This window comes from Choloepus didactylus, chromosome 16, assembly GCF_015220235.1.
Source record: "Choloepus didactylus isolate mChoDid1 chromosome 16, mChoDid1.pri, whole genome shotgun sequence".
NCBI classification, from domain to species: Eukaryota; Metazoa; Chordata; class Mammalia; order Pilosa; family Megalonychidae; genus Choloepus; species Choloepus didactylus.
In genome coordinates this window covers 14,802,302-14,829,435 of record NC_051322.1, presented here as the reverse complement: position 1 = coordinate 14,829,435, position 27,134 = coordinate 14,802,302, and the positions used below count along the sequence as shown (strand labels likewise).

Genomic DNA, 27,134 nt, shown 5'->3' with positions numbered 1-27,134 from the left:
TCATGCTGTTTTTTTCAATGTCTGTCTCCTCTCTGCTGGGCTGGCTGCTCTCAGATTCTCTGGTGTCTGGTCTCAGTCTATCTATGGTTCGAGTGTGGATCAGTAGAATGAGTTACCGATAAGGGCTGCCAGTGCAGTTCTCCCTTCTCCTTCCCAGAGCTGATAGCCCCTCCTCCCAGGGGACTGAGCCTGGCAGTGAGGGGTGCGGGTCCCCTGGCCACAAAAACTTACAGATTTCGCTGATCTCAGCAGTTCCACATTTTCATGAGTGTTGTATGAAGTATGCCCAAAGTCAGATTGCTCTGTGGTGTCCAGTCCATGCAGTTCCTGGCTTTCTACCTACTTTCCTGGAGGAGTAAGTAAAACATACAGCTCACCAGTCCGCCATCTTGCCCCGCCTCCTCAAGGAATATTTTTTAAGAGCTGAAAGAAAAGCTTAAATGTTTATGCTTATTCCAGCCAAGTTCCTTTGAAATTTAACTTTCAAGCACCAGGAATATATTTTTTTTCTTTAAAAGTTGAAACTGCTTTATGAAGTATATATTTCTTCATGCCTCAGTTTCTGTAATTGTAAAATGAATATTGCTTGAAGCTAGTATTTATTCAAGGCTGTAATTCTACAAATATGGAACAAATACTTCACATTTTAGACATATGTTTTTTTAAAAAATAGAAACCAAGTACATTTATTTTGCCAACGCAATTCCATTACCAAAGATGTTCATACCTGAGAAGGTTTATCTAACTGATTCTCAGTTTGCCCTCTAAATCTTTCTTTAATTAAGTTATGTTGTAAGTTTTGGAAGCTTCATTTTTTTATTTTATTGCAGGATGTGTTGTGTTTATTTTGCTTGGTGAATCACTCAACCAGGAGTTCTCCCCAGCAAAGAAAATGGCATTTCTGACTCATGATGAATTTCCAAAAATGACCATTGTTTACCAATCAGAATGTCCTTAGGAGAATACTTCTTACCTAAAGTATAACAGTCAATCCCATTGTATTAAAATTGGTAATTGTGTCTCCACTAGCAATATATTTCATTGGAATTTATTACTGAATATACACTTTATTTCTAAACATCATGTAACTAACACTTGTTGACGTAAGTAAAACAGTATGTTAATTTTGGTAATAAGCATCTGAGATAGTTTTAAATACTAGTAGTTCATAGTGAAAGAAAATGAACACATAAATACGTATTCAGCTCATCACAGTTACATCTTTTCTCATCCATAAGTGCACAATCCCACGAAGGTTAACATCTCTAAAGCAGCTACCAAGAGAGCTAACACAGTATCCAATTATTTCTGTTAAAACAAAAGCAAAGCAAACAGACACATAGCATGGATTTTCAACTGTTTTATTCTTGTGCACAAATTCTCTTGCCCGTGTCTCTGTGGTGTTCTCTTGGGAGCTGTCTTTTCCCTTTTTGGTGATGGCTGTCCCAAATGGCATTAGTTTGTTTACGGACGTTGCCTCCTGATAGATATGGTCAGATGAATACAGCCATGAGGGAACCCCGAGGTGTCTACTCTACAATTCCTGGAGTAGTATGGAAAATAGATGTTATAATAACAAGGGTTGGGAACGCAGAGGGTTTCTGAAATTAGTAAATCTGCATGACTTAGGCCATAGTTATCATAGGAGGCTCTTACCAGAATTAATTTACATCCCTGAGAAAGTTGACTTTTCAATATTGAAATTCTCCATGTAAAATAAGTCCATTCAAAGGGATATCCAAAAGTGTTGGCTTGATTTCAGACAGGAGAGGCCCAGTGAGTTGAACTCTCACTGCACATGTCCTCCAGACCCATGTTACCTAGGACATTTGGTGGATTGGATTCCTGGAGAGCATCCAAAGTCTGAGCATGCAGAATCCAGACTCCGCACTGGCATAGATTCCAGAAATGCCTCTTCTCTGTCACATGTGGGACATGTGCTAAATTCTTAAGAACATTCTAAGGTAATAGAATAAACTTTGGAAAAAAATACATACATATGCAAGCATCAGTGGTGATAGGACATTAGAGAATCATCAGAAATTTAGTCCCAGACTAAAAATCAGATAGTTGTTGAATACTAGCAATGGTAAGTTTATATTTTGTATGACAATGCTTTCTGTGAATATGGGTTATAAATGCAAGAGAATTTCTGGGTTCCTGGGACACATGATGCGTCTGAAGAAAATTTCTTATTCAGAAAGCTTAAAATCTGAGCCACTCTCCTCTTTAAAGAACTAAAGGATAGTTTTTTCTCTTCATAAATAGGTTAAAATTGTTGATTATTGAAGTTAAATAGTACTGCTATCTTTGTGAAAACCTCACAGAACTGTTGGGATCCAAATAGAAAAGATTGGCCTTTACTACTTGAGAGAGAGTACTAATAATTTATACCTATATATTTGAGTGAGTGTGTGTGTTACATAAAAATTAGGAAAATACAAATGAAACCCAGTGTATGAGAATTATTTTCCAAATTTAAACTCTCTATTTTTAAAAGTAAAAGCTAGCAAAAGGCATACTGTGAGAAATCTATTATTACTGAATGTCCTTATTTGAATTTAATTTTCTCCCAATTACCCATCCTTGTCAAAAATAGTTTAATAGTTGAGGTTATTTGGAAATTACCAAATTGCCTCCTGCATAACTTTGCAAACTTAGTGATGATTTTTCCTTTGGAAAAAGTGTTATTTATAGGATCACTTGTAAAGAGACAATTAGAGGTGTGAAAAATGAGTACCTTGGACTACCAGACTTTATTCTAATAATGCTACTTTTCCTTTCAAAAACAATGCCACAAAGCAAAACCCTGAGAGAATGAGCCTGCAGAGCTTGCTGATTAGTTGAGATGCTGTGGCCTCTCACCATCATAATAAATGTGCAAGGATGACAACTCATTTATACATATTAATATTAGAAGGAAACAAATGAGAGATGAATAGAAATTAAAAATTAAAACTTAATGAGTGGGAAATCTTTCTAGAGCTAGCTCATTGTCATATTATTTTGTCACCTTCATGAAATGAAAGTTTATTGATCAAATAGTCAGGATAGGTGATGCTCAATTATAAAGGTACAAATAAGTAAAAAAATATTTAATTTGAAAGGAAAAGTAAAAGATGAAGATATATAAGTCCCAGAACTCTTAGACCAATATTGTTTATGTTTTGTGACAGTGAGTCTTCATAAAGTCAAAGCTTGTTTCATTATAGAGTTCACAAAAGTATTGAACAACAAACATGAAATATTTATCAAATCATTATGATCCTAAGAAGACTATTTACTTATGAGATACTTGTCAACTGGACCTAGTGGTTATAACCATAACCATATGACCACGTTTCATTTGACTTTCATTGTAGTATTTCAAAGATTACTTAAAAGCCATCTGTAGATAGCTAAAGGGATTCAAAAAATGTGTTATTTAAAGTGATCCTGTATTGCTGCGATTGTAGAAAAAGTGTCAAATTGCACTTAGTGAATTAGAATAAACAATTAAAAAAATACTTGGCCCACTCAAAGAGGTGTAGTTTAAATGCTTTGAAACTATTGATGTACTGCTGACTCTGTGTATGTGTGTGAGAGTGATAGCTAGTGCTCCAACCCAGCCAAAAATGGTTGCTTAACATATTATGAGTGTTATTCAACATGGGACTTTGTAAACCTATAATAAATTGTTTAAGTTACTCTTAAACTATTGGAAAGTTTTTCTCACCTGTTCCCAACCTCAGAACAGATACCACACTGTAGAATATTGTGACTAATAGGGCAGGTGCAGAGTTGCCCTCAAAACTTAGCAGCTGAAATACAGCGCATACCGTTTTTATATGTGACCATTGAGCAACCAGCCATTAGACAGTTGGCAGCCTTATTTTTCTTTTTATATATTTAGAGGATATGAACATGGCTCAGCACCACACAAAAAAGAATGTTTATCCCAATCTTTATGCAGCTATGTACCTCTGGAAAAAATAACAAAATCACCCACTACTGGTCATTCTAGAGGCTTTTTTATCCATTGTATAGGTATCCTTTTTAGTTTTTAGGGTCTTGGAATAGCTGAAGGAAATATCTGAAACTGTTGAGCTACAACCAAGTAGCCTTGATTCTTGAAGACAATTGTATAACTAGATAGTTTATACGGTATGACCAGGTGATTGTGAAAACCTTGTGGCTCACACTCCCTTTTGCCAATATATGGATGAATGAGTAGAAAAATGGGAACAAAAAAGTAAATGAATAATAGGGAGAGATGGGAAAAGGGGGTGTTTTGGGTGGTCTTTTTAACTTTTATTTTTATTCTTATTTTTATTTTTTTGGAGTAATAAAAATGTTCAAAAATTGATTTTGTTGATGAAGGTATAACTCAGTGATGATACTGTGAACAATTGATTGTACACTTTGATTGTATGGTATATGAGTGTATCAGTAAAATTTCAGGGGAAAAAAAAATCACTTTCTATTAAGCAGCCTGGTTTCCAGTTTTTCCCCTACAAAGTCCATGATATCAAAGTTCCTCTTCCTTGGGTGTTAGTGAGTTAGGAGTTAAATTTTAACATCACCCTAGATGTTAGAATCTGTAGACAAGATACACTGGACATTTTTCAAGCTGGGACTATAACCATATTGGTTATATGTGTGTAAGGAAGACATTGCCTTTGTTGGAAAAGATGAAAGTGCAAAAAATGTTTAGGGAGGAGATTGTGTTTCATAAGTAAAGATGCTCTCATATTGCTAGTTTTGAGGTTTACATAGATTAATATCAAAATAAATATTTAATTTATGCATATATATTAAGTATATTAGGTATACATATCATTTTATATATTTACTTGTAACATGTTGAAAACAAATCCTGTGACAATTTCATTCCAACTTGTTAATTATTAGTTAAAACAACTAGTTCACTGCAAAAGTGACTACCGAGTCAAGTTTCCATGTCAAGCAATGTGAAATTGAAATGCATTTCTCATACATGTGCAATCTTAAGGGCAATCAATATTAAATGCAATTGATAGAAACAAACAGCAGCAATGAAACTCACCAATATTTTCATTGTTGTTGTGTTGTGCATTTCCATTAACACGGTTATTTTCCCTCCAGTACTTTTTCTCAGGTCTTTAGATAACAGCATGAGATCATCCAGCATTATGGCCACGGTTTGAAATGTTAAATGTAGATCACGCTCAGGTTTATCATCATAGAGTATTTCAATTGAAGTAAATTGCTGGAAGAGAGGTAACAGGGACAAGAGCTAAAAGGTTTATAGTGATTTCAAGTCACCTGCAAATTACGTGGTTGGAGAGAATGAGAGGGAAGAAGAGAGTTCCTTTTCCATGAACTTGTACCACTGCTTGCCCATTATTCTAGATAAGTGGTCCACTTAATTTATTTATACATTGTTATTTTCTTAACCACGTTTCCATGAAGCCTAAAGATGTTCCTCTCTGTCTGATAGTGAGAACTCCTGCTCTACCACATTACAATGTTTTCTGTGTTTTCTGTTATTGATATTATTGTCACTTCCCATTGGTCTTTAATATGCATTAAACTTAAGCAAAGTAAAAGAGTAATAACAAAAGGCAACAACTCAAGAGCGACTTGCTACCTGTGTCAGCGATCTTTGTTAGTATAAAAGCAGTGATTCATGATATATTTTACTGGGATTTGAAATTTTACAGGAGTCATCAAGACCGCCCTTCCCAACATGGATAGAGAGGCTAAAGACCAGTATTTGCTTGTTATTCAGGCAAAGGATATGGTTGGTCAAAATGGAGGACTGTCAGGCACTACATCTGTCACCGTGACCCTAACTGACGTCAACGATAACCCGCCTCGCTTTCCACGAAGTAAGATATTTTGTCAAATGATGCAAGTTTACTAACTTTCCTATCCAGTCTATACAAGTACCTTTAAAGGGACTTTTTTTTTTCCCCTCAAATGCTTCTCAAACCATTGATTTTCTTACTGCATCCCCCCCCCTCCCCATTATGTTTTTTCAGGGGCATGATTTTAACGCCATTAATGTAGAATTATAAGGGTATTGAAAACTAATAGAAGCAATCCTATATTTGTATGACTCCTGTCTTAAACCTAATAAGATTTTTCTTTTCACATTTTAAATAACAGATAGTTATTGTTTCTATATGTGTAAGTCTTTTTTTATTCTGACTTCTTACTCTTTTTGTACATTCTGTAAATTAAGAGAATTTACTAATTCCTGTAATTCAAACATGCTCTATGAAATCTACACATTTTTTTATTTTTAAAGATAAAAATAGACTATTGAACTTTTTATTTTTCATTGCATAATTTAACTATTTCATGCACACTGACCATTCTTTTAGCAGTTCTACCACATTTTTCTTGTGCAAAAACAGTCTAAGGAACCAGAAACCATATCCTCTCAATTTAACATTTTTGATCAAAGTGGCTTTTGATAACCAAAGAAGAGGGAAAAACTATATTCTCTAGGTAGAGGTGTCCTGTTTGTACAAAGCATTTCATCTCACTGACTTTTAGTTCCATTTTTTTCTGAGTGTGATGTGATATTTCTTTAGAATACTCAAGCAAATAAGGAAATTGTAGACACTACAATAGCTCTGAAATACTCACCTGATAGAAATGTGGACCTAAGTTCTCTTACAAGCAGATCTTAGAAGCAAACAGTGCCAAACAAGGAAGGTTTCTGAGCATATATGAATGCTATCATTTTTCCCTTCAAATGCATCCTCTTTAGGTATTTCATTTTTATCTTACGTATTCAGAAAATGTATACTCTTATATAACAAACATGCCATGCCTCCTAGAGATATAAGGAAAAAATGACCCCAAGCTTAGCATTTTTTTTTAAACAAATGTAGCCTTCATGGGGCACTGAATGACTTAATCATGGGGGTGGAAGGAAGATGGAAGAATGGGGAAGGGGGGCAGTAATGTCCTTCTGTTGGGATCACCCTAAAATGAACTGTTTCTTCTTTAAGCTTGGAGTGCTAAGAATTGATACTTAGAATTTTGTGGTTTCAGTTGTCATGCTTTGATAGTGCACTTGTTTTCTAGCTTATTAGATACTTCCAACTTACTAAAGTAAGAAAACCAGGGATATGATAGTAGATTTATAATTTTTGCTGGGTTTTTCCCTGCCATTCAATTATGATTCTGGGCTTGAATTTATTGGATTTTACCAAGGATATTTTTAGATGTGTGAAAGGGGTCACTCAAAAAGGATAAGCATATGTTGTGATCATTTTTTAAAAAAAGAAAACAGTAACTAGTCACAAAAATGAGGAAACTGCAAACAGCAACAAAGTCTCAACCTTAAATGTCATCCCTTCCTATAGATATATTTTCTTTCTATATTCCTCTCAAAGAGAATCATTTCTTCTCTTTTCACAGGAAGGTGCAAATGCACCACAATCTAACAAGCGAATGAAACTGGTATAGGGTGCAGGAAGCAGGAAAAATAAATGAACAGAGAAAAGTGGTTGTAGAGCAGTGTTATGGGGAGTTGCTTACTTTTTGATTGATGGTTCCTTGGTTCATGTTCCTTTTCATCTGCCTCCCTTGACCTTTTTTTCAGTTGGGGCCTGGGGAAGAAGAGCTTTTGCAAAAGAAGGTTTTAAAAATTTCTTCTTTCCTTTTTACTTCTCTCTCCTCCTGTTCACATGGTATTACATATGCCCTGGTACCATTGTGCCATCATATGTAACCGAAAAAATAGTTCTTATCCTTGACAAACTTATGAGCCAAAAGAAGATTAAAATTGTCTTCCATAAATCTTGTCCGGTTTTCAGAACCGTTCATAGTAAAAGACACTATTAAACAAATTTCAGCTCATCAAAAGTATTTAGGTCTTTATGACCCATTTGAATCCTAAGACGTACTTCATCAGAAAAAAAAATTAGTCTTATTATTAAAGCTGGCATAATTCTCACCTTAGAAGTACAGGAAGGGGCATTTTTCTCTTGTCTTTCAGGACGACATCTGTTTCTGCTGTCACATTGTGATTATTACCTAATTATCCCCAACCAATTTCCTAAGGCTATATGAAACTTCTTATTTGTCCCAGAAAGCTGTAGCATCTTTATTGAAGGGGAAAAAAACCCAGCAAATTTAGCAAAGATGATGCAAAATAGCCAAATAGTTCATTTTTTATTGGTTAGTTTGGTGAAAGGTTTTGTTCATTTCTTGTTTTGAATTTCACAGGGTCTTACCAATATAACGTCCCTGAATCACTGCCTGTGGCATCAGTTGTGGCCAGAATTAAAGCTGCTGATGCAGATATAGGGGCTAATGCTGAAATGGAGTACAAAATTGTGGATGGTGATGGATTAGGGATTTTCAAGATTTCTGTTGACAAAGATACACAAGAAGGAATCATTACTATTCAGAAGGTAATGTTTTCTTTATTTTTATTTTCTACAAGGGTAACAATATAGGGATTATTTCACAGAGAAGTCATTCTGCTGTGGTAGAAGAATGTGCTACATAAACTAAAAGGCCATATGGCAAAATTGCTATTTGCATTTTAGGAAGAGAACTATGAATTGATTTAAGTGTCAGAATCTTAGGGAACCTTGAATGGCCTTTGCAATAACACCCTCTCAGTTCTCTTCTCTGAATGAACTCACAGCCCTTATGTCTTCACTGGAATAAGGCACACTGGCAAATGTGCTGTTTTCAGTGATCTGCGTGGAGAGATGAATATGGTTCTTCACTGATCATTCCACTAATGAAACCCTAAAATCACCCAAACACCTTTGTAAGCAAAACTAGACAGATGCTCTGCATTCCTGAAAATAATGTAAAATAACCTTGGAAACAAAAACCAAATGTTGAAGAATTGCTTCACTACTGATCATTCCTTTTTAAAATTTATATATAGTATTTTAAATACTTGAAGAAGTCATATAAAAAGGCCGCAGAATGTTGTGAAGCCTATCATAATCCCTTGAATAAAAGTGCAAAGGAGATAGAAAATATCTCTAAACTGAAGCCTGTTGGCCATGGTATATTCAAATGAACTCCCAACACTGGTTAGATAGGAGGGGAAATGCACTCCTGACTCCCTCTGTCCTGTGTAGACCTGATATTTGACAAAGATTAAATTTTTAAAAATAAATCAAAAGGAATTCTAACAGAATGTAGTCTTATTATCTCAAATATTTAAAACACAATTAAAATTTATATGAAGATCCTTCTCCTCTCCCAAAGATACCAGGAGTTTTATGGCAGTTTGACAGTCCAGGTGTGTAACTTGTAATTAACACTCCTCAATAATTAACATATATCAATAAAGAAAGTTATGTTTTAGTTGTTAAAGGAAAACATATGTTTGAATCCAGGCTGATGGGCAAAACATTTCTGCAATTATTTCCAGTGGGCAGCTGCTGTTTTAGCTCAGCTGGTGACAATCTGTGTAACAAAGTTTTAATAAGTAGGATAGGCCAACTGTTGGTAGAATGTTTTTTTGTTGTCTAAAATAAAAGGAATGTACTGAAGTACACTGCAGCGCAAAGATTTCAGATATTTATTTGAAATCAATATGCACACGTTCAAAAAACTTTAATACGTTGAAACTCATTTTCATGGGCATACATACCTCTCATATTATTATAAGAAAAATAGCATAAATCATTGAATGCATATCTATTCACGCACATATTTTATAATGATGTTTGATTTGGAAATAGAAAAATAAAATTTATCCAGAATTCCTTAATACTATTTCTCGACATTTTAGAGAATTGTTAAAAAGGAAACCACTAAAAAAATAATGGATAAAAATGTATTTAATCTGAAAGCGTAAGGTAAAACCCATGGGAAAACTTTCAAGGAGAAAAGTCAATCCTCACTTACAATAACATAACAGTAACCTAAATTATTATTAGTGTTACAGGTAGTCAATGTAACTTAGTGATTAATAGCTGCCAGGCTTAGTTTTGAACAATTTACAGATTTTATCTTATTTAATTCTGTCAACAACCTCATGATGGTGCTATTAATATACTTATAGATAAGGAAGTTAAATATTTCTATTTTCACCTAACTAGTAGATAGAAGACTTGATTGTTCATGAAGCTCATACTCATAAAAGCTATGAAAGAAAGGGGTAAGATCTTTATAAGTGGCTAACGCTGATTGACAGGAAGGACATTAAAAGTTTGGTAACTGACCTGAAAAATACAATTAAAAAAATATAAAGGTTGAAATAAATCAAACCTCTGGTAGGAAGAAAACACAATTAGATAGAATTCTTTTATGTTTGAAATTAATGTTTAAAAAAATCAGACATAGGGAGTATATAATGAAATATTTTGCCCCATGTCCTGCATTTGGGTTAAATTTCAGTACATTTTTTCCAAAAGCATTTCAGAAATATGTTCCAAGAGATATAAAATGTTAACTTTCACTTCCAATAGTTTATCTTAAGAAAATCTTTACAAATTGAGAGGTTTCCATACATAAATACCTCTTGTAAATATTAACATGGTGAAAATATGGTAAGATTAAGAAATGTCCAACAGTAGAATAAATGGTTAAATTCATTTTGATTTTGCCATATTACTGAATTTTACACATCACCATAGTGATGCTTAGTTTTAGCATAATCAGTATAGGGAAAGAATATATTAAAATATTACGTGAAAAAGCAAAATTTCCACATACCTTTCACTGTTTTTCAATACTATATAAGATGACTTAGTTATTATTATAATTAAAATGCTGTTAAATGAATAAAAGTGTTATTAAAATGGAAAACAAAAAATATCTCAAAAGTAATTTATGATCTACTTTGACTGCTGTTGGAGAAAGAAATTCCTGTCCAAAAGCAGCAATAAGTCAAAGAGATGTCAGTTTGTTCAAGTTTAGTGTATTGTTAAAGAACATTCAGGTATCAAAAAAGACACCACTTCTGTCTAATAAATTAAGATTAAAATAATTTTCAAATCCTTTGAACATTTAGATTAATGTTTGTTTTTTTAATTTTAGAGATTTCCTCCCCATGCACAGCAACCTGAATGGTGTTTTCACTTAATAAATACTCAAAAACTGTTAAATATTTATCAATCATTCATTATATGAGAAATTAGCAAAATGTTTTAATAATTTCCTGTACTGGAGATCAAAATTTTATTGTCTTCAGTTGTGATACATTGCAACTAAATAAAAAATATTTTATCACATAGCTTTTAATATATGGATACTGTCTAATGTTTGTTACTCATTTCAACTCCTTTGTCTCTTTTTTTACATAATGTCAAAGATTGTTTTGGAATTATTAAGTACCAAGAGTGTGTAGGAGAGCCTTGCAAAACAATGATGGAAAAATTTTGATAATTTTACTGTGGCATAAATAGCAAGTAAGAATTTTAGTATTTAATAAAGTAATCCTTGTTCATTCTGAACTGTAAAGTAGAGAACCAACCAATCATTAGCTATCAAAGGTGAAGAAATCACTTTTATGTTAAATGCAGCAATTTTAAAGACATCCTTAGAAAGCATAGGTGTTGAATGCTAACATAATAGTCTGTATCATTTTGAGCCTAGTAAAACACTGTTTATATAAACAAGAATTTAGACTGTAGACTAAGAAATCAGTAATGGTTTATTTAAAGATATTTGATCAGACTCATTTATAAAATTTATAATTCTGCATTGTCTCCTAATCTTTTCCAAGCCTAACCAATCCAGGTTTGAATTCTCAACCATAATGAAATAAACAAATGTAAATTAGTGGTTCAAATAGTGAAAATAACACATTTAGTTTTCTCTGCATTTCTGATTACAAAACTTTTTATCACTTTCAAAAATTGTTTATGGTATTATATATTCATTGAATTTTTAGATGAAAAATCTGTTAACCTATAGTTTTTTCATTATTCAGAAGTTCTTTTATTAATTTATTAAAAAAATTTATTCCCTTTTAATGAGCAGCGACTCTGCCCAGCACTGGGCTAAGGAATTGTGATAATCCAAGGCTTGTTGGGCTGAAAAACTTCAAATAAGGCTCATATTTCAACTTGTTATAGGGCCTTCAAAGAACTGTTGGACCCATGGAAAGATTTAGACTGGTCTTTGCCAGATATATATTTCACTGATCCCCAGTTCCATTCAAAGATGAGAGTAGACACTCAACTACTTTTAATTCCTGTATGTAACATAAATTGTTTTACTTCTAGCCCTTCACGAATTTCCTCTTCTTGTACGGCTCTCCTGTGCTCTGCTTCCATCCCCTTTTACTCTTACTCATTTTCCAAGTCTGGAAACGAGCTTACAGCCTTCCTTCCTTCCTTTTTTTTTTTTTTTTTTAATTGAAATATATTCACATACCATACAGTCATCCAAAGTGTAAAACAGTTGTTCACAGTATCATCATATTTGTTGTACATTCATCACCACAATCAATTTTTGAACATTTTCATTACTCCAAAAAATAAAAATTAGGATAAAAATAAAAGTAAAACGAATACCCAAAACATCCCATAATCCTCCAGCCCTGTATTATTCATTTACTTCTTGTCCCCATTTTTCTAATCATCTGTCCATACATTGGGTAAAGGGATGCGAGCCATAAGGTTTTCACAATCACATGGTCACACCATATAGTTTTATGTTTGCTTTCAAGAATCAAGGATACTAATTCAACAGTTTCAGATATTTCTTTCTAACTATTCTAATAAACTGAAAACTAAAAAGGGTATCTACATAATGCATAATAGTTACCTCCAGAATGATCTCTGGACTCCGTTTGAAGTCTCTCAGCCACTGAAACTTTATTTTATTTCATTTTGCTCCACCCTTTTGGTCCAGAAGACTTTCTCAATCACATCATGGAGGGTCCAGGCTCATCCCCAGGAGTCACGCCCCATGTTGCCAGGGACATTTGTATTTCTGGGAGTCATGTCCCACATAGGGGGGAGGTCGGTGAGTTTACCTGATGAGTTGGCTTAGAGAAAGAGGCCACATCTGAGCAACAAAAGAGGTTCTCTGGATGATGACTCTTAGGCATAATTATAAGTAGGCTTAGTCTCTCCTTTGCAGTAACAAGCTTCATAAGGGCAAGCCCCAAGATCGAGATCTACGCCTACTAAGCTGGTAGCCCCCAATGCTTGTGAGAATATCAGGAATTCCCCAGCTAGGGAAGTTTAATATTTCCACATTTTCCCCCAGCCCCTCAAGGGGGCTTTGCAAATACTTTTTATTCTCTGCTCAAATTACTCTGGGTTGTATCATGGCTTCATGCTAACTGGTACATACCAACAAGATCTCACTCCCTAGTCAAGGTTCCATGTAATTATGGTATTAGAATAAACTGACCATACAAGTGTGCTAGAGAAAATATAGATTTTGCACCAAATAATCTCTTACTTTGGTCCTACACAGAAGCCAAAGTTTTAAAACACAGTTAATATCATCTTCTACCCTTCCTTCCTCCTTTATACCAAATAGAGGAAGTAAAATTGGCTATAAAAGTAAGAGGGGTTTTTTTTTTTTTTTTGCCTTTTTTTTCTTTTTCAAGGAAAGGAAAGTGTGCGTGTGCTCACATGCTTGTTTTCCCTGTGGTGATGGGACCTGATTTAATAAAATGTCTCAGTTCCACACATACCATGATTTTTCACAGACACAGCTGTGATCACAGAGATTTGGTAAATATCCAAGGCTCTGTAGAGGTGTCAAAGAGAGCTCAGGCCCCGTCTGCCAGGCAACTGGTCAGCCCGCCAAGATACCCAAAAATTTGAACATGGCCTACAGAAGGAGTTGAATAATGGATGAATAACTCTGTTCCCTAAATAGAGAAGGAAACGAGAGACCATCTCACAGAAGTAACCAACTTTGCAAAGACTTCAGCATGTGAGTTGAAGCCAGTTTTACTGGAGTAAAATGTAGAAGGGGAGATTGTGGGCGTCAAATGAGGGCAATGTGAGAGGGTCCTGAATACCTGCCTCACAAGGCCCTGTTAGTAGATAGGAATGTACATGTAAAGTGCTTTGCAAATAAAAATAGGTTGCAATTAACAATTACTATATTTTAGGTGCAGCTACAATAAAGTAGACTATGGAGCAGAAAATTAAAATATGTGTGAAATAATTCCTCATGAACTCTTTTTCTTGGAATTGTAAGAGTTCTAAACCATTTCAAACGTATCACTTTTTTTTTTTTAAGAGGTCTGTATTATGATGGGTATCAGTAGTTTTAAAAGTGTAAATGTCAGCTTTTCTGATCAAAGTCAAATAGCACACTTTTTTTGGACTTAAAGCCTGGAAGTCATTTTAGGTTCCTTCCTCATCTTGATCCACAATAGCTCTTGACTGTATTCTTTCTTCTTTTTTCTTTGACATTCTAAGCATGGTTTTCATTTCTTCACTCCTGACTTATTTTAATAGTTCCTTAGATCATGACCTGTTTCTAGCCTCTCTTAAAAATTTCTTCAGAATCTACCTTATAACTAGGGGAATAAGACAAAGGGATAAAACGAATTGGAAGAAAGTAGTAAAATTATCGTTATTATGGAATAATGAAATTATGTACTTAGACATTTTAAAAGAATTTATTGCTTTGTTGTTAGAATGAATGTTTTCAAATAAGAACTGCAAAATTAAGTTATAAACTACTGGTGTCACAATGGTTCATGATAACAATGTGTAAGCATCTGGCCTTCTATCTAACCACAGAGGTTTCTACCCACCAGGATTTGTGTGGGGAATAGAGATGTCTGCAGGTATTCCTTATCACTGTCCCTGAAACCTTCCATTCCAGAGCACCCTAGTACAGGAAGGTCTTGTCATGAAACCAACAGCATTTCTATTCTCTACTTGAGAAGTGTTTCTTTTCTGGTGTTTACATAAAACCAGAAGTCTCTTGGGAATGGTTTTCTCACAATAAAGAAAATCTGACGGAGAGATTTCTTGATTCTTTCGGTAAGAAATAACAACCTCTTGTGGCCCTAACCAGACAGGATTTTTATTTTCAGTTTTACTTAAAAAGATTTCCATAAATTTGGGGTCACATTCCATTCTGGGTAAAACATTTCCAGTGTTCTCTCATAGCTGGTGAGGTCTGCAAAAAAGTATGAGTCCCATAAATTCAGGATTCTTTTTTACTGGAAACCAGTGGAATTGTCTGTGAAATCTGGAATGATTTTTGAATCCGAGTCATGAAACCATTCCAACTAAAATGAAGAAAATCTGAAAGAAGAGGGTTCCTTCTGTTTTTTTGTTTTATTTTCACTGAGATACACAAGAGAACACTCTGGTCAATCCATGAAAATGACCATTTGTTGATTCTAAATACAGAATACCATTTACAACCAGACTCCACTAGGATGTTAAGATTTTTGTTAGAGACGTGAATTATTCTCTCTCATTTTTCTGAATGTCTCTAATTATTACTTCACATTTGAGTAATAGAGTTCCAGTGTCCATTTATATATGTATGTTTTTTTTCTACTGGAAGTAGATTTTATTTTCTCCCTGTGGACAGTGCTTGATAATCAGCTGAACTCATTTTATCTCTGTAGTATAATAAAACTTTACTTCATTGTGCATTTCATAAAAAAATGCAGTGTCATAGGCATAATGGCCAATATTCCAGTTTGAATGAATTATTATCGTATTTTGAAATATTTACGTGTGCTGCACTTGGCATGGGATGAATTTAGGGGTAGTAAGGGAAGAACAGAAAAACAGTTTGTATTTTAAGATACTTTAGATAAAAATAAATGTGGAATTATGAAAGATTTCCTTCCAATCTGCTATTATTGCTCTAATGTCTCATGGAAAAAATGCTTATTATTATGACTAAATGTGTAGAATCCGCAGGGCTGCAGATAGGAAGAGAATGTTCCATAAAATTAGTTTTTATAAAGGTTATTTAATCACCCTTGTAAACACTAAGAAAAAATACAATTATGTAGTTTAAATACAAAATAATGATAAAACTGCAGTATTAAACAAGCAAGGCACATGCCATTTCAATTGCATTTATGAATGGTTTGATGATAACCTTTATAATCTGTTACAGAGGGCTTCAAAATTCACATAGTATATACATAAATATTATCCCATATGAATGAAAACTGTGTTTTTTTCCCACCTAGAATTCTTCGTTTTTACATTTCCATATCATAGTTTACAATTTAGGAGATTGAGTCTTTTTACTCTTCCTTTGAGATATGGCAATTCTTCTAATGTATTTCAACTTCCAATATAAGATCTCAGCTGGGATTAAATACGGAATTTTGCTTCTATAGAATACATTACTATAGAGTTACAGTACAGTAAAATATGAGCATTTTCAAAATACATTTCTGGTGTAACTACACATCCATTTGCTGGCACGTGGATGTCTTTTGTTTTGTGGCTCACATCATCGCACTTAAGACAAAATATCCACGCTTCCTCAGGCCAGTTCTGTGCCATCCTCATGGTCTCCTCAGATCCTTACTCTAAAAAAGGCTGAATGAGGTTAAAGCAGTCAAACCACAGAGCAGTAATGTGCAGGGATGACTAACACTTCCAGCCTCCGTTCACTGAGGGTGAGGAGGTATTAGCCTGAACTCTCAGCCTTCAGCTCAGTGGCACAGATTTGTGAACTCTGTGGTTCACAATCCTTTTACTGAAATGTGTCTTTTCCTACCACTTGCAATAATGAGAGGCTAATTCCCAAAGTCAAGTATACATTTTAGAATTTCATAAAATGTGGCCAATATGTGATTGAGGAAGATCAAAGCCAATGACGTTTCCATTTTATTTTTCTTGCTTTCATTAAATATTTCCTTCAAAGATTTTTATTCTACTAATGTGACTGCGCAGGATGCATATTTCTTAGAGCAGACACATTGTTCACATTTGACCGTGTAAAAGAATACATTTTAGTTTTAAAGGTCGAGAGCTGATAAGGTGAATATAGTGAATGTAATTTAATGACTTTCTGAATTTCAGGTATTTTCTACTTTTCAAACCATTTTTATTATGCATATATAAATATATCCTTACACCATTTTAATCATTTTGTAAGTGTATGCATGTGTGTAGGCATCTGCTTATTATGGTATAAACTTAAACTTGTTTGAGTAGTCAAGATCAGAGGTGAATGTAGGGTCCTACAAAGAAAATAATCTGAATTTTTCTTCAGTTTTCTTTGAAGAAAATTGATAGTTATGTACATGTCAACACATGATTGAACAAAAGACACTGTTAATTTATTAATTTAGGAGTATTTTCTCCTTTCACTGATCTTGACAATTATTAGAACGTGTTCTCAGAGTATGTGTATGTCACATTTATTTGCTAGTGAGTCCATTGTGAACTTTATTTTGCTCAGTGTTAGTCACAGATAATGTGAATTTTACTTTGCCTCTGTCTTTTCTAGGGCTTGTTAATTCCCCTAGAATTAGATCCGTTTCAATGAGTAGGATTCAAAAAAAGAGCTATTTAAGAAATAGATACGCGAGGACTTGGCTGTATAAGGAAGGTCTGAAGGTCTGTCTGTTTCTTGCTCGAGGATCTAGATGCTGTTCTGTGAGAATGGGGGTGTGGAGATGACTGATATGGTTTGGAATATACGTTAAGTTTGAGGTACCTGTGCTATCCAGGTGATTGTGTCTAGGAGGCTGGAATGAGGGTTTGTGGTTCAACAGAGAGTCCTGGCATGTGAATGCAGGTTTGGGAATCATAAGCACATGCATGACAATTGAGAAAATCCATGGAATATATTTGAAAGTAAGGGGGAGAGAGTTTGGGACATTGCTAGGTAAAACTGTAAAACTTAAATTTGCAGAGCAGAGAAAGGCTCCCAGAAGGCAAATTGTTTTATTCTACCAGGCTTAGAGTATTTTAAGAGGGTATGAAAGTAACTGATCAAAAAGCAAATAAACAAAAATGCCTGTTCCAACAGAGAAATGGAATTGCATGCATCAATAGAGGAAATTGATGGCCTTTGGAATCTATGTTTCATGGTAAAGACAAGAAATAACTGATAAGGAAAATATTATAAGAGTCAAGGGGCTGGAGCTCTTGAGAGTTCAGAGAAAATTCCATGTCTAAATTTGACCTCCCCCCACTATTTCATTTGATCGTTTCAAATGTATTTCGGTTAAATTGCCATCATATGTCAAAACCTGGAGTCACCAGCTCTCTTTCCCTTCCTCTCTAGAGTTTTATTAGCTATCTACTGCTACTTAACAAATCACCCTAAAGCCTAGTGCTTTTAAGAAAGTATTCCTTTAGCTCATGATTTTGGGGTCAGCAATTTGGCCTGGGCTCAGTTGGGTGATTTGACTTCTGGTCTTACTTGTGCTCACCCATGTGGCAGTGGTCAGCTGGTCAGTGAGGTTGCTCTGCTGCTGTGGAGGTGGCTGTCTCCCTGCTGGGCCAATAACAGGGACTGGACCACGGGGCCTGTCACCACCCAGCAGGACAACCCGGGCTTGTTTCAAGAATGCCAGGAACAGAAGTTGCCCCATCTCTTGAGGACTTCGCTCAGAGTTGGCACAATGTCACTTCTGCCACATTATATTCATCAAAGCAATTCACATAGCAGCTCAGAGTCAGTGAGTGGGGAAGTAAAATACACAAGAAGAGAGGAGCTGTGCAGAATGGTGGATTGGGAGAGTACAGAATGATTTTGAGTCCCAGCTGTACCCCAGAGAAATGAAATCACCTTCAGTGTACGCCCGCACACAATGGCAAAGGCAGCACAGAGTCTCGGGCCTGTTGACTTCCACTTCAGTTCTCTCTTCCCTGTCAGCCTAATTCACAACATACTGTATGGGTCAAGATCAGTTCATTGTGGCACTGTTTGGTGAAGGTTCCTAGGAAATCATAAACTGCTTTTGGGTTAGAATCTGGATTCAGCTTCCCTGAAGAGTTTTGAGACCCTTTTATAGAAGTCTGTGGCTAGTCAGTAGTGTATGCTGAAAAATATAGACCTCGGCATCGTAAGGGAATCAGCCAGAGCTGGAGGGTGAACTCAGTTTTGCATACCGGGCAGGAATACGATCATTTACAAGGCTTGTTTTTATTCTCTTCTTCCAGATTCACAATAACCTACCTAAGTTCACAGTAGGCAGTTGTGGTAGACACAGCGGTGAGTGCCCCTGCTAAAATGGCCATGCCCTAATCCCTGGAACCTATGGGTATGTCACCTTACATGACAAAAGGGATTTTGCAGATGCAATTGAGCTAAGGACCATGAAGCAGGGAGATGATTTTGGATTATCTCAGTGGGCTCAATGTAATCACAAGGGTCCTTATGAGAGGGTGGCAGGGAGAGTCAGAGAAAGAGATGTGAGGGTGGAACCAGAGGCCGGAGTAAATGTGCTGTAAGATGGAGGAAGTGTTCATGAACCAAGGAGTGCAGGGGGCCTCGAGAGGCTGGAAAAGACAAACTTTTGATCATCTCCTGAAGCTTCCAGAAGGAATGCAGCCCCACCAACACCATTGAGGGGAGGCTGACCCAAAAATTCTTTGCTTAAATTAAAATGAAATACAATTGCAATGGACATTTTGGTGGTAACAACCCTCAGTTTATCTCTCTTTAATCTCAGTGCTCCAATGTTTTCTGGTTTGCAGCTCGTACCCTCCTTTCTTCCTGTGTTGTCATCCTGGAATTCCTTTCTACTCCTTTCTGTTTTACATTGTCTGATGCTTCCTGTTCATTCTGGTTTTTTTTTGTTTGTGTTTTGATTCATTCTCTTATTTTGGTGAGTGTATCCTTGAGTTGTATCTTGAAAAAGAGGCATGAAAGATGAAACTTTGAGACCTGGACCAACCAAAAAAATGTTGACCTTCTAACATATTTGAATACATTTATTTTTTGTCTGAGTATAGAACTCTAAAATATTTTCCATTTGGAATTTTGAAGACCTTGCTTTGAGTGTGGTTGTCAAGAAACTCAAAGCCAATTCTGATTCCTGATATTCATTTTATGTGACTTTGGTTTTCTCTTTGTGCATTTCTAGCAGCTTATAGAATCTGTTCTTAATGTACCTGTAATAATTTTTTAACACATATTAGCACTCAATTTTAATTAAAATTAACAATTCAGATGAAGAACAGGACTAGAATAGTGTTTAACATAAACATCTGAAAAATTACAATTATATTAAAGAAACAAAACAGACTAGCGGAATTCCCAAAAAGGGGCAGATTATATTACTGCACGTGGATGAAATATGGTAGTGAAGATAGCATGCTACTCAGGTCGCAGAAGACGAGGAGGAGGGGACAAACACAGAAGATGAATTTCCAGGTAGTATTTATCTGGATTCCAAACTCTCATGTAGCCTCAAAACCATTCAGCATCTCTTCAAAAAATTCAACAAGAACTCTTTACAGGAATAACTGCCAAGTGTCTTCAGCATGTTTTAGTTGCACACATGTGCTTTGCTCCAGATCATGTTCCCCTCCAAAACGGCTCCACTTCTCGTACTGGAACAAGGCAGGGAAGGGAGTGAATTTCTGCTTTACACATATTTTAGGGAACAATGCTGTGGCTATAGTTGACCCTTTCAGAACAAGCACCCTTGAGTTTGGTCATTTATTTCTGAACATGAGAGAAAGTTAGAGTAGTACAAATGTAATTCCTAGGATACTACTAGAAAATAAAGTACCCTGCCACATTCATGGAAGTGGCAATAAATGTAGGTATAAGAAAAAGACTGTGAACTTATAGAAAAGATAAACTTTGGGTTTCTAAACAAATTACAAAATTGATTTTTGACTTTACCCTTGAGAGTTATACAGAAAAATTTAAACCAGTGGACCTAGTTACCAAAAAGAAACCTTAGCATCCTAGGCTAGGGTATGACCTTAAAAGTTTGACCTGAGCTAGTTTGATTTTCAAGTTTCTCCAGGTTTGTCCATGAGTCGTGGATTCAGGTGGTCAGAATGTTGCATGTTGGATAAAACTTTAACGCAAGCAGCCAAGCCCTTGGTCATGAAGCCAGCCTCGATGGTCTCAAAACAGACTTCTTCAAAAGCCTTTGCAAAGGAGCCAGGCTCTTTGTTGTTATCTAGCTTAGCTCTGTGGGCTAACCCTCTGGTCCAGGCAAAAACTGAAAGTGATGGTGTTGGTGGATGTCTCCTGTGCTTTCTGGTGCATGCGGCAGTGACGTGTCACAGTCCCATGGGCAGCCTCTGCTTCTACTGTCTTGCCATCTGGACAAATCAGCACACTGGTCATCATGCCAAGAGAGCCAAAACCTTGGGCCACGGAGTCCAACTGTACGTCACCATCATGGTTTTCACATGCCCAGGTGAAGCCTCCTTCTAATTTCATGGCTTGGGCCACCATGTCATTGATGAGCCTCTGTTCATACCAGATCTTCTGGGCTTCAGATTGGGATTTGTACTGCTTGTCATGTATCTCCTGAAAATTTTCTTTAAAATGCCCATCGCATTTCTTCAGAATAGTGTTTTTGGTGCCCAGATACAAAGGCCAACCCTTAGAAGGAGCCATCTGGAAAGAACTGTGTGCAGAATCTTCAATGGACTTATCCTGATTGTACATCCCCATGGCAACACCACCACACTCTTCAAAGTTATGTACTAAGTGTGTCACCTTTGGGGTTCCATCATTTGGCGTGTAACTCGTCTGTACTTTGCTGGGTCCAGGAACAACAAAATCAGTAGCTCTGTACTGTGCAAGTTCAACTCCACATAGGGTGAAATGAGTTTTTCTTTAATCAAGTCCCAGATGATTTGTGTCATTTCATCTCTTTGCATCTCTACTACAGAAGCACCGTGGATTTTCTGGGACATTTTGACTTTGATAAACTAAACCTCTGCAGTGAAACAATTTCTAATCATACTCCAGCAGTGCTCAATCATGCAGATTCAGCTGAATAAAATTTATCTTCTGCAGAAGCAGATGTGTGGGGTGCTGCAGGCACTCATGCTTAAACTCAGAAGCACATGCAGGAAATCCCAGCAAGGCGCAAGCTGTTTGCTTCTGAAATAGTCTGTGCAGAAGCCCAGGGATCCTCAGACTTGGGACCCCATAATAATTTTTAATATTTATATTTATTTGTATTATCCTGGAATTAAATGTATGTATCTGGGGCAGAAATACGTTATTATTTCTTGGAGTAATAACTGCATTGGTTCTGGACACAATTTGTTTCCCATTTTGATGGCATGCGATGACAGCCAGATTGACAGACCTACAAATAATAGGAGGCAGGGAGGATCATACTAGGAGAGGAACTTTGAAAATATTAATCTGGGAGCTTATTACCCCTCCTCTCCTGAGAGAAACCGAGACACTTGATCTTCCCAACATAAACATTCTCTTTGGTATAGAAAGGAAGTTTCCCTAGTTCTTGCCATTTGGTATTCAAATGAATATCTCCAGGGAGGGAGATGATTATCTCTGAGTTGACAAAACCTAGAATGTCTCCAGGGCTACAGGTCTCACCCTCATTTATAAGCACACATGCTATAGGAGGTAAAGCTCCCAGGATGATCTCCCATTATAATCAGCCTTTAGCTTCCAAGACTTGTCTCTTGACCTGGTCACCGTGAAATTCGCTCAGAAAGTGCTAACGGTGCAGAAACCTGAAACTGCACACTTTCTGACAACACTGTGTTTTAAAATTGCATTTTCCCCTTGCATTGTCAATCACAGGGCCTTGTGGTGGGTTGAATAAGGCCTACCCAGAGCCTTAGAACGTGATTTTATTTGGTAGTAGGTCTTTACGAATATTATTAACTAAGGATCTTCAGATGGGAGCAGATTTAGAAGTTGTTCATAAACCCAAAGATGGGGGCCTTATAAGAAGAGGGTGGGACAGGGAGATACACGTGGAGAAAGCTGTGTGACGATGGAGGCAGAGGTTGCCGAGACGCAGGCCCATGCCAAGGAATGTACCAGAAGCTGGAAGGGGCAAGGACGGTTCTCTGGAGCCTCTGAAGGAAACCTGGCCCTGCGGACACCTTGGTTCAGGCCTCCAGATCTGTGAGGGAATGAACGTCTTTGTTTTCAACACACAGTTTGTGGTGGTTCTCTTTTAATCTGAGAACAGAAAATAATTCGTTTCTGGAAAAAAAAAATTTTTTTCAATTATTTTATTATTTCATGCTGTTCATTTTATCTGTTCTTTCTTCTGGGCCTCCTATTATTTGGATATTGCACCACTCAGACTAGTCAGGATCCCTTCCAGCCCCATGATTTGTGATTCTTCTCTCTTTAAAGTTATACTTTTTATAAAGGAATGAATTATGTCATTTGACATGTTTTTATCCCTTCTCCCTTGTTCATACCAAAGAAATTGTGAACCTTTTGAGGGCAGAGAGATACTTTGAATGTCTCATTATATTTCAAATTGTCAGGCATACAGCAGATCCTCATTAGATATCTCCTATTATCTTATTTCACCCCATTTCATTTTGTGATTTACTTTTATTGATAACGTATAGGTGTGGCATTTTACTATAAAATATTGTACTGATCTTATTCTCAAGAGCACCTTTATCTAAATGTTAAGATGTAACATTTAAAAAAAATTTAAGTGCAATAGTTCAAGGAGTTATTCTAGGATTTATTTTAAAAAATGAATCTTTTAAGCAGTATACCGATAGGCTGGAAATGAGTTGTGGGCTTTTATTAAGAAATCTCAGCTAGGAATAGAAAGAATTAAAGTATAAATCAAGACTGTTTATATACAGTAGGTTTTCGGGGTCTTTTCTTAACATAGATTTGGCAAGACTGGTGTAAAGATAAGATTACATTAAGTAGCGATCAATACCAATTTTTATATTTCTCTAACAAAAAGTCACTAGTAAATAGTGGAGAAAAAATTGGGAACGTGTTGGATTAAATTCCTAAATCCTTCCTTTTTTTCCGTGTCAAAATCTGAGAAATGTTTATGAACAAACATTCTCAGCAGGGATGGCTACATCTGAGTATCATTTCTACAGTACAAGATTGGAGCTTCAGTTTTCAAGCCACCAAATTCTACTTTGCCGTTTGACCTAGACATTGCCAGTCTCAAGGAAAACACACTAAGCTAACCAAAGTCAGAAGAGATACATCTATTCTTGACTGAGAGACGGGCAGCATGGGGGTCGGTGAACACAGCTTGCTGGAGTTACACTACTGAGGTTACTAGCTGTTTGATCTTGAGCAAGAAACTCAACCTCTCCTTGACTCAGTTTTCCTATCTGTCAAAAAGTGAAAAGAATATTATCTCCTAAGTTGTGAGAATTAATGAGTTCTGAGCATTTAATGATTTAATATTGTACTTTTTAGAACAATAAATCTGTACTTCGTAAGCGTTTTGTAAGTATGTATAGTTACTATATCCATAGGAAATATATTAAGCAGTTTATGGTGTTACCTCTTGGTATATAAATCCAACCTAGAAACTGAAATGTGCTGTACGTTTTGTTGGTTTATATAGATTTTTTTGCAAAAATACTTATAATTGTTTTAAAACAGATATATCATGTTAAGATACCTGCTTGAATTGCTACTTTTTCATATTCAGGGCTCTTTATATCTAGGTTAAAATCTTAGAGGAAAGTGTATGACTAGATGATGGAAATAATTTTGGCTACTTATACTAGCCTGACATATTTAGTATTTTAGACTCAGATGATACCATGGTCATTCAGAGTACTTTTGAAAGATTCCCAATTTATCTGTAGAATGCCAGACATTTTCTGTGTAAATGCCTAAGTTCTATGTTTGCAAATGTGTAGATAGATGTTTGTTGATACACTGTCCTGATAATCAACTATTCTGAAAGAATAATTTTTAGGAAAAAAGTAAAATAACTACTCAAAAAATGTAAAATAACAGGTTAGAGGTTGTATTTAATGCATTGTTCATGTGGGAACCAGTAAGATGGTAAAATCAGTTGCAATGTGAAGTAAAGGAGGCCCAAATTTATATGGAGTAAAGGAAAGTTGCAGTGAATTTAAATGAAAAACTGGCTGTTTTCCTTGGAAGAGAGGGAAGTCATTTGACCACCCTGATAGTTTTTATTTGCATGTCTATGGAAAATCATTTTACAAAGCTAACAGTTTTCTACCATGTCTTAAAATAGCTAAAAAGGCAAAGAAAGGCTAGAATCAGATAATCCTGAAGGGTTCCTAAAAACGATGCAGAGTTTGTTATTGGAGACACCCAGCAATCTTTTTTGCCATTTTTTTTTTTTTATTTGTTAACACATTATTTTGCTGGTTTTCAAATGATTTGTTTGGCCATAGATATGTTTGTTCATTCAGCAATGAGGGAATCTCTGGAATTACATCCTGGCAGTTACCCCCCGCTGGAGATATGTAAGATTAGTAAGTTTTGGGTCCAATTGCAGGGATCTCAGAGTTGAGTACAGCCAGCCAGATATGGATGGTCAGTCCCCCTGCAGGTGACACCCAGACCTGGGAAGACCCCTAGAGCTCTTCTCCCCTCAAGTCATAGACTCTAGAAGTGAAACAACATGGTGCCTTCAAAATAGGGAATTGTGGCGTTTGCTTTTTCATACGTCAGTTTGGAATATATCTTTCTTGTATTTTATTTTCTTCTCTATGAAATACATATCTGGATATAGGTTTCATGACGCACAATATTTTAAGGCAAGGAAAGACCCCATACAGCAGCTAAAATCTCTCACAACCCAGGGAAGGGGGAAAGTAAGTACAGCTGTGCATATTAAAGAGGATGTGATTTTCTTTTGGAAAGTACTCAGGGCATATAGCTTGGGAATGCTTTTCAATGTATTTAAATGTACAACAATACTCCTGGTGAGATACCTAATTCAATATGTAAATTACCTTTATGGTTCTGGGTAGTAGATTTATTTAGAGTAAAATAATCATGAAGTGGTATTTTTCCATTGGTACAGTCTCATTTAAGTCCATTTACTTGGGAACAATATAAGATTTATAGTAGTTTGATCAAGAGGTAGGGAGGATATTGAAAGCTGTAGAAAGTGCTTTGATCTCAAAGACAGAGCTGGATTCTTCAGAGAAAGAAATGCTGCTAAAGATGACAAGTAGTCAAAAAGCTTTTGAAGATAATCAACATTAAACATAAAGGAAGAAATATACATACACATGCACACATACACACTAACTAGCCCTGATGGTACCACACCATGGTTGTAGAGAACAGAGTAAAGAATTTCCAGAAATATTTTACTTGGATCTATTTCTGAAATATGAACAACAGCATCAGTTAAAGGTATAAGATAAAAGGAGGTCATTGAGCTTAATGAGAGCTTATTGGCCATAGAGCAGAAACGAAGCTGTATGGGAGAAATGCAGTGCAATGATTTTACTAACTTAATTCAAGATTGCATTTTAACTTAGGTTTTAGTATTGAAAAATCCAGCAATGGCAAGGGGGACTATTGAGAATGCACTATTTTGTGAAAGCTATTTCATTGAAGTCAACAGATGAGTTTTATGAATTGACTATGCAAAATACATAGGCCTAGGTGCCATGGAGAAAACAGGGATAAGAAAGATCTTTATATTCTATTTGCTCATAATCTAGCAGGAAATAAGTAGTCTTAATATTTTAACAGTTTCATAGTAATACAGCAAATATGTACACAGAGATTACTCTCTCAGTCACTGTTCTAATTGCTTTACATTTATAAATAATTTACATAACTCTGAGGTTGGTGAGATGGGCAGCTACCTAAACTTGGTAACCTGAAACAACGTGAGGTCCTAATTGCTTTCAGGGCCTTAAGTGCGTCATGGCAGAGAGGGACTGGCTGTTGGACGTACGTAACTCTGCACTGAGAGTGGTTCTGCCCCTTAGTACACATGCATTTTGGATTTTCACTGGAACCCTCTGCTGTTTAGTTTTTGCTTCAATTGCAGTAGGGTAATAATACCAGCCTTTTGTAATGCAAGTTAAAGACATGTCAAACTCCTAACCCATAGTTACCTCTTAACAGAAAGAAGTTTTATTAATACTTAGCTAAGGAGATGATAGAAACGTTCAGAAAGTGGATGGGAGTCAGTCTGTAAAGGATTTCACCAAGAGAAAGAGCAGACGAGTGTGTGAGGGTGAAGGGGCAGCAGGTGCTATGGACTGGAAGATACGAAGTGTGCTGGTTATAGGTAATTGTTCTTTTAAATTATGGCGACAGGTGGGAGGACGACTGGTTAGCATTAC

At 35.9% G+C, this 27,134-nt stretch overlaps 2 protein-coding genes across 2 annotated transcripts in view; one reads left to right on the top strand and one right to left on the bottom strand.

Moving 5' to 3' along the window:
• CDH7 (cadherin 7) overlaps window positions 1-27,134 on the top strand; it is a 142,016-nt gene that overhangs the window by 66,025 nt on the left and 48,857 nt on the right. The window contains exons 5-6 of the mRNA XM_037805874.1: window positions 5,682-5,849; window positions 8,206-8,393. Coding sequence (XP_037661802.1) covers window positions 5,682-5,849; window positions 8,206-8,393 — 356 coding nt within the window. The remainder of the gene's footprint in view (window positions 1-5,681; window positions 5,850-8,205; window positions 8,394-27,134) is intronic.
• Window positions 19,218-27,131, bottom strand: LOC119511839 (isocitrate dehydrogenase [NADP] cytoplasmic-like). Its single transcript, XM_037806357.1, is given in 4 exon segments — window positions 19,218-19,349; window positions 20,883-21,071; window positions 21,073-21,642; window positions 26,997-27,131. Coding segments are annotated over 4 exon segments (1,026 nt in total).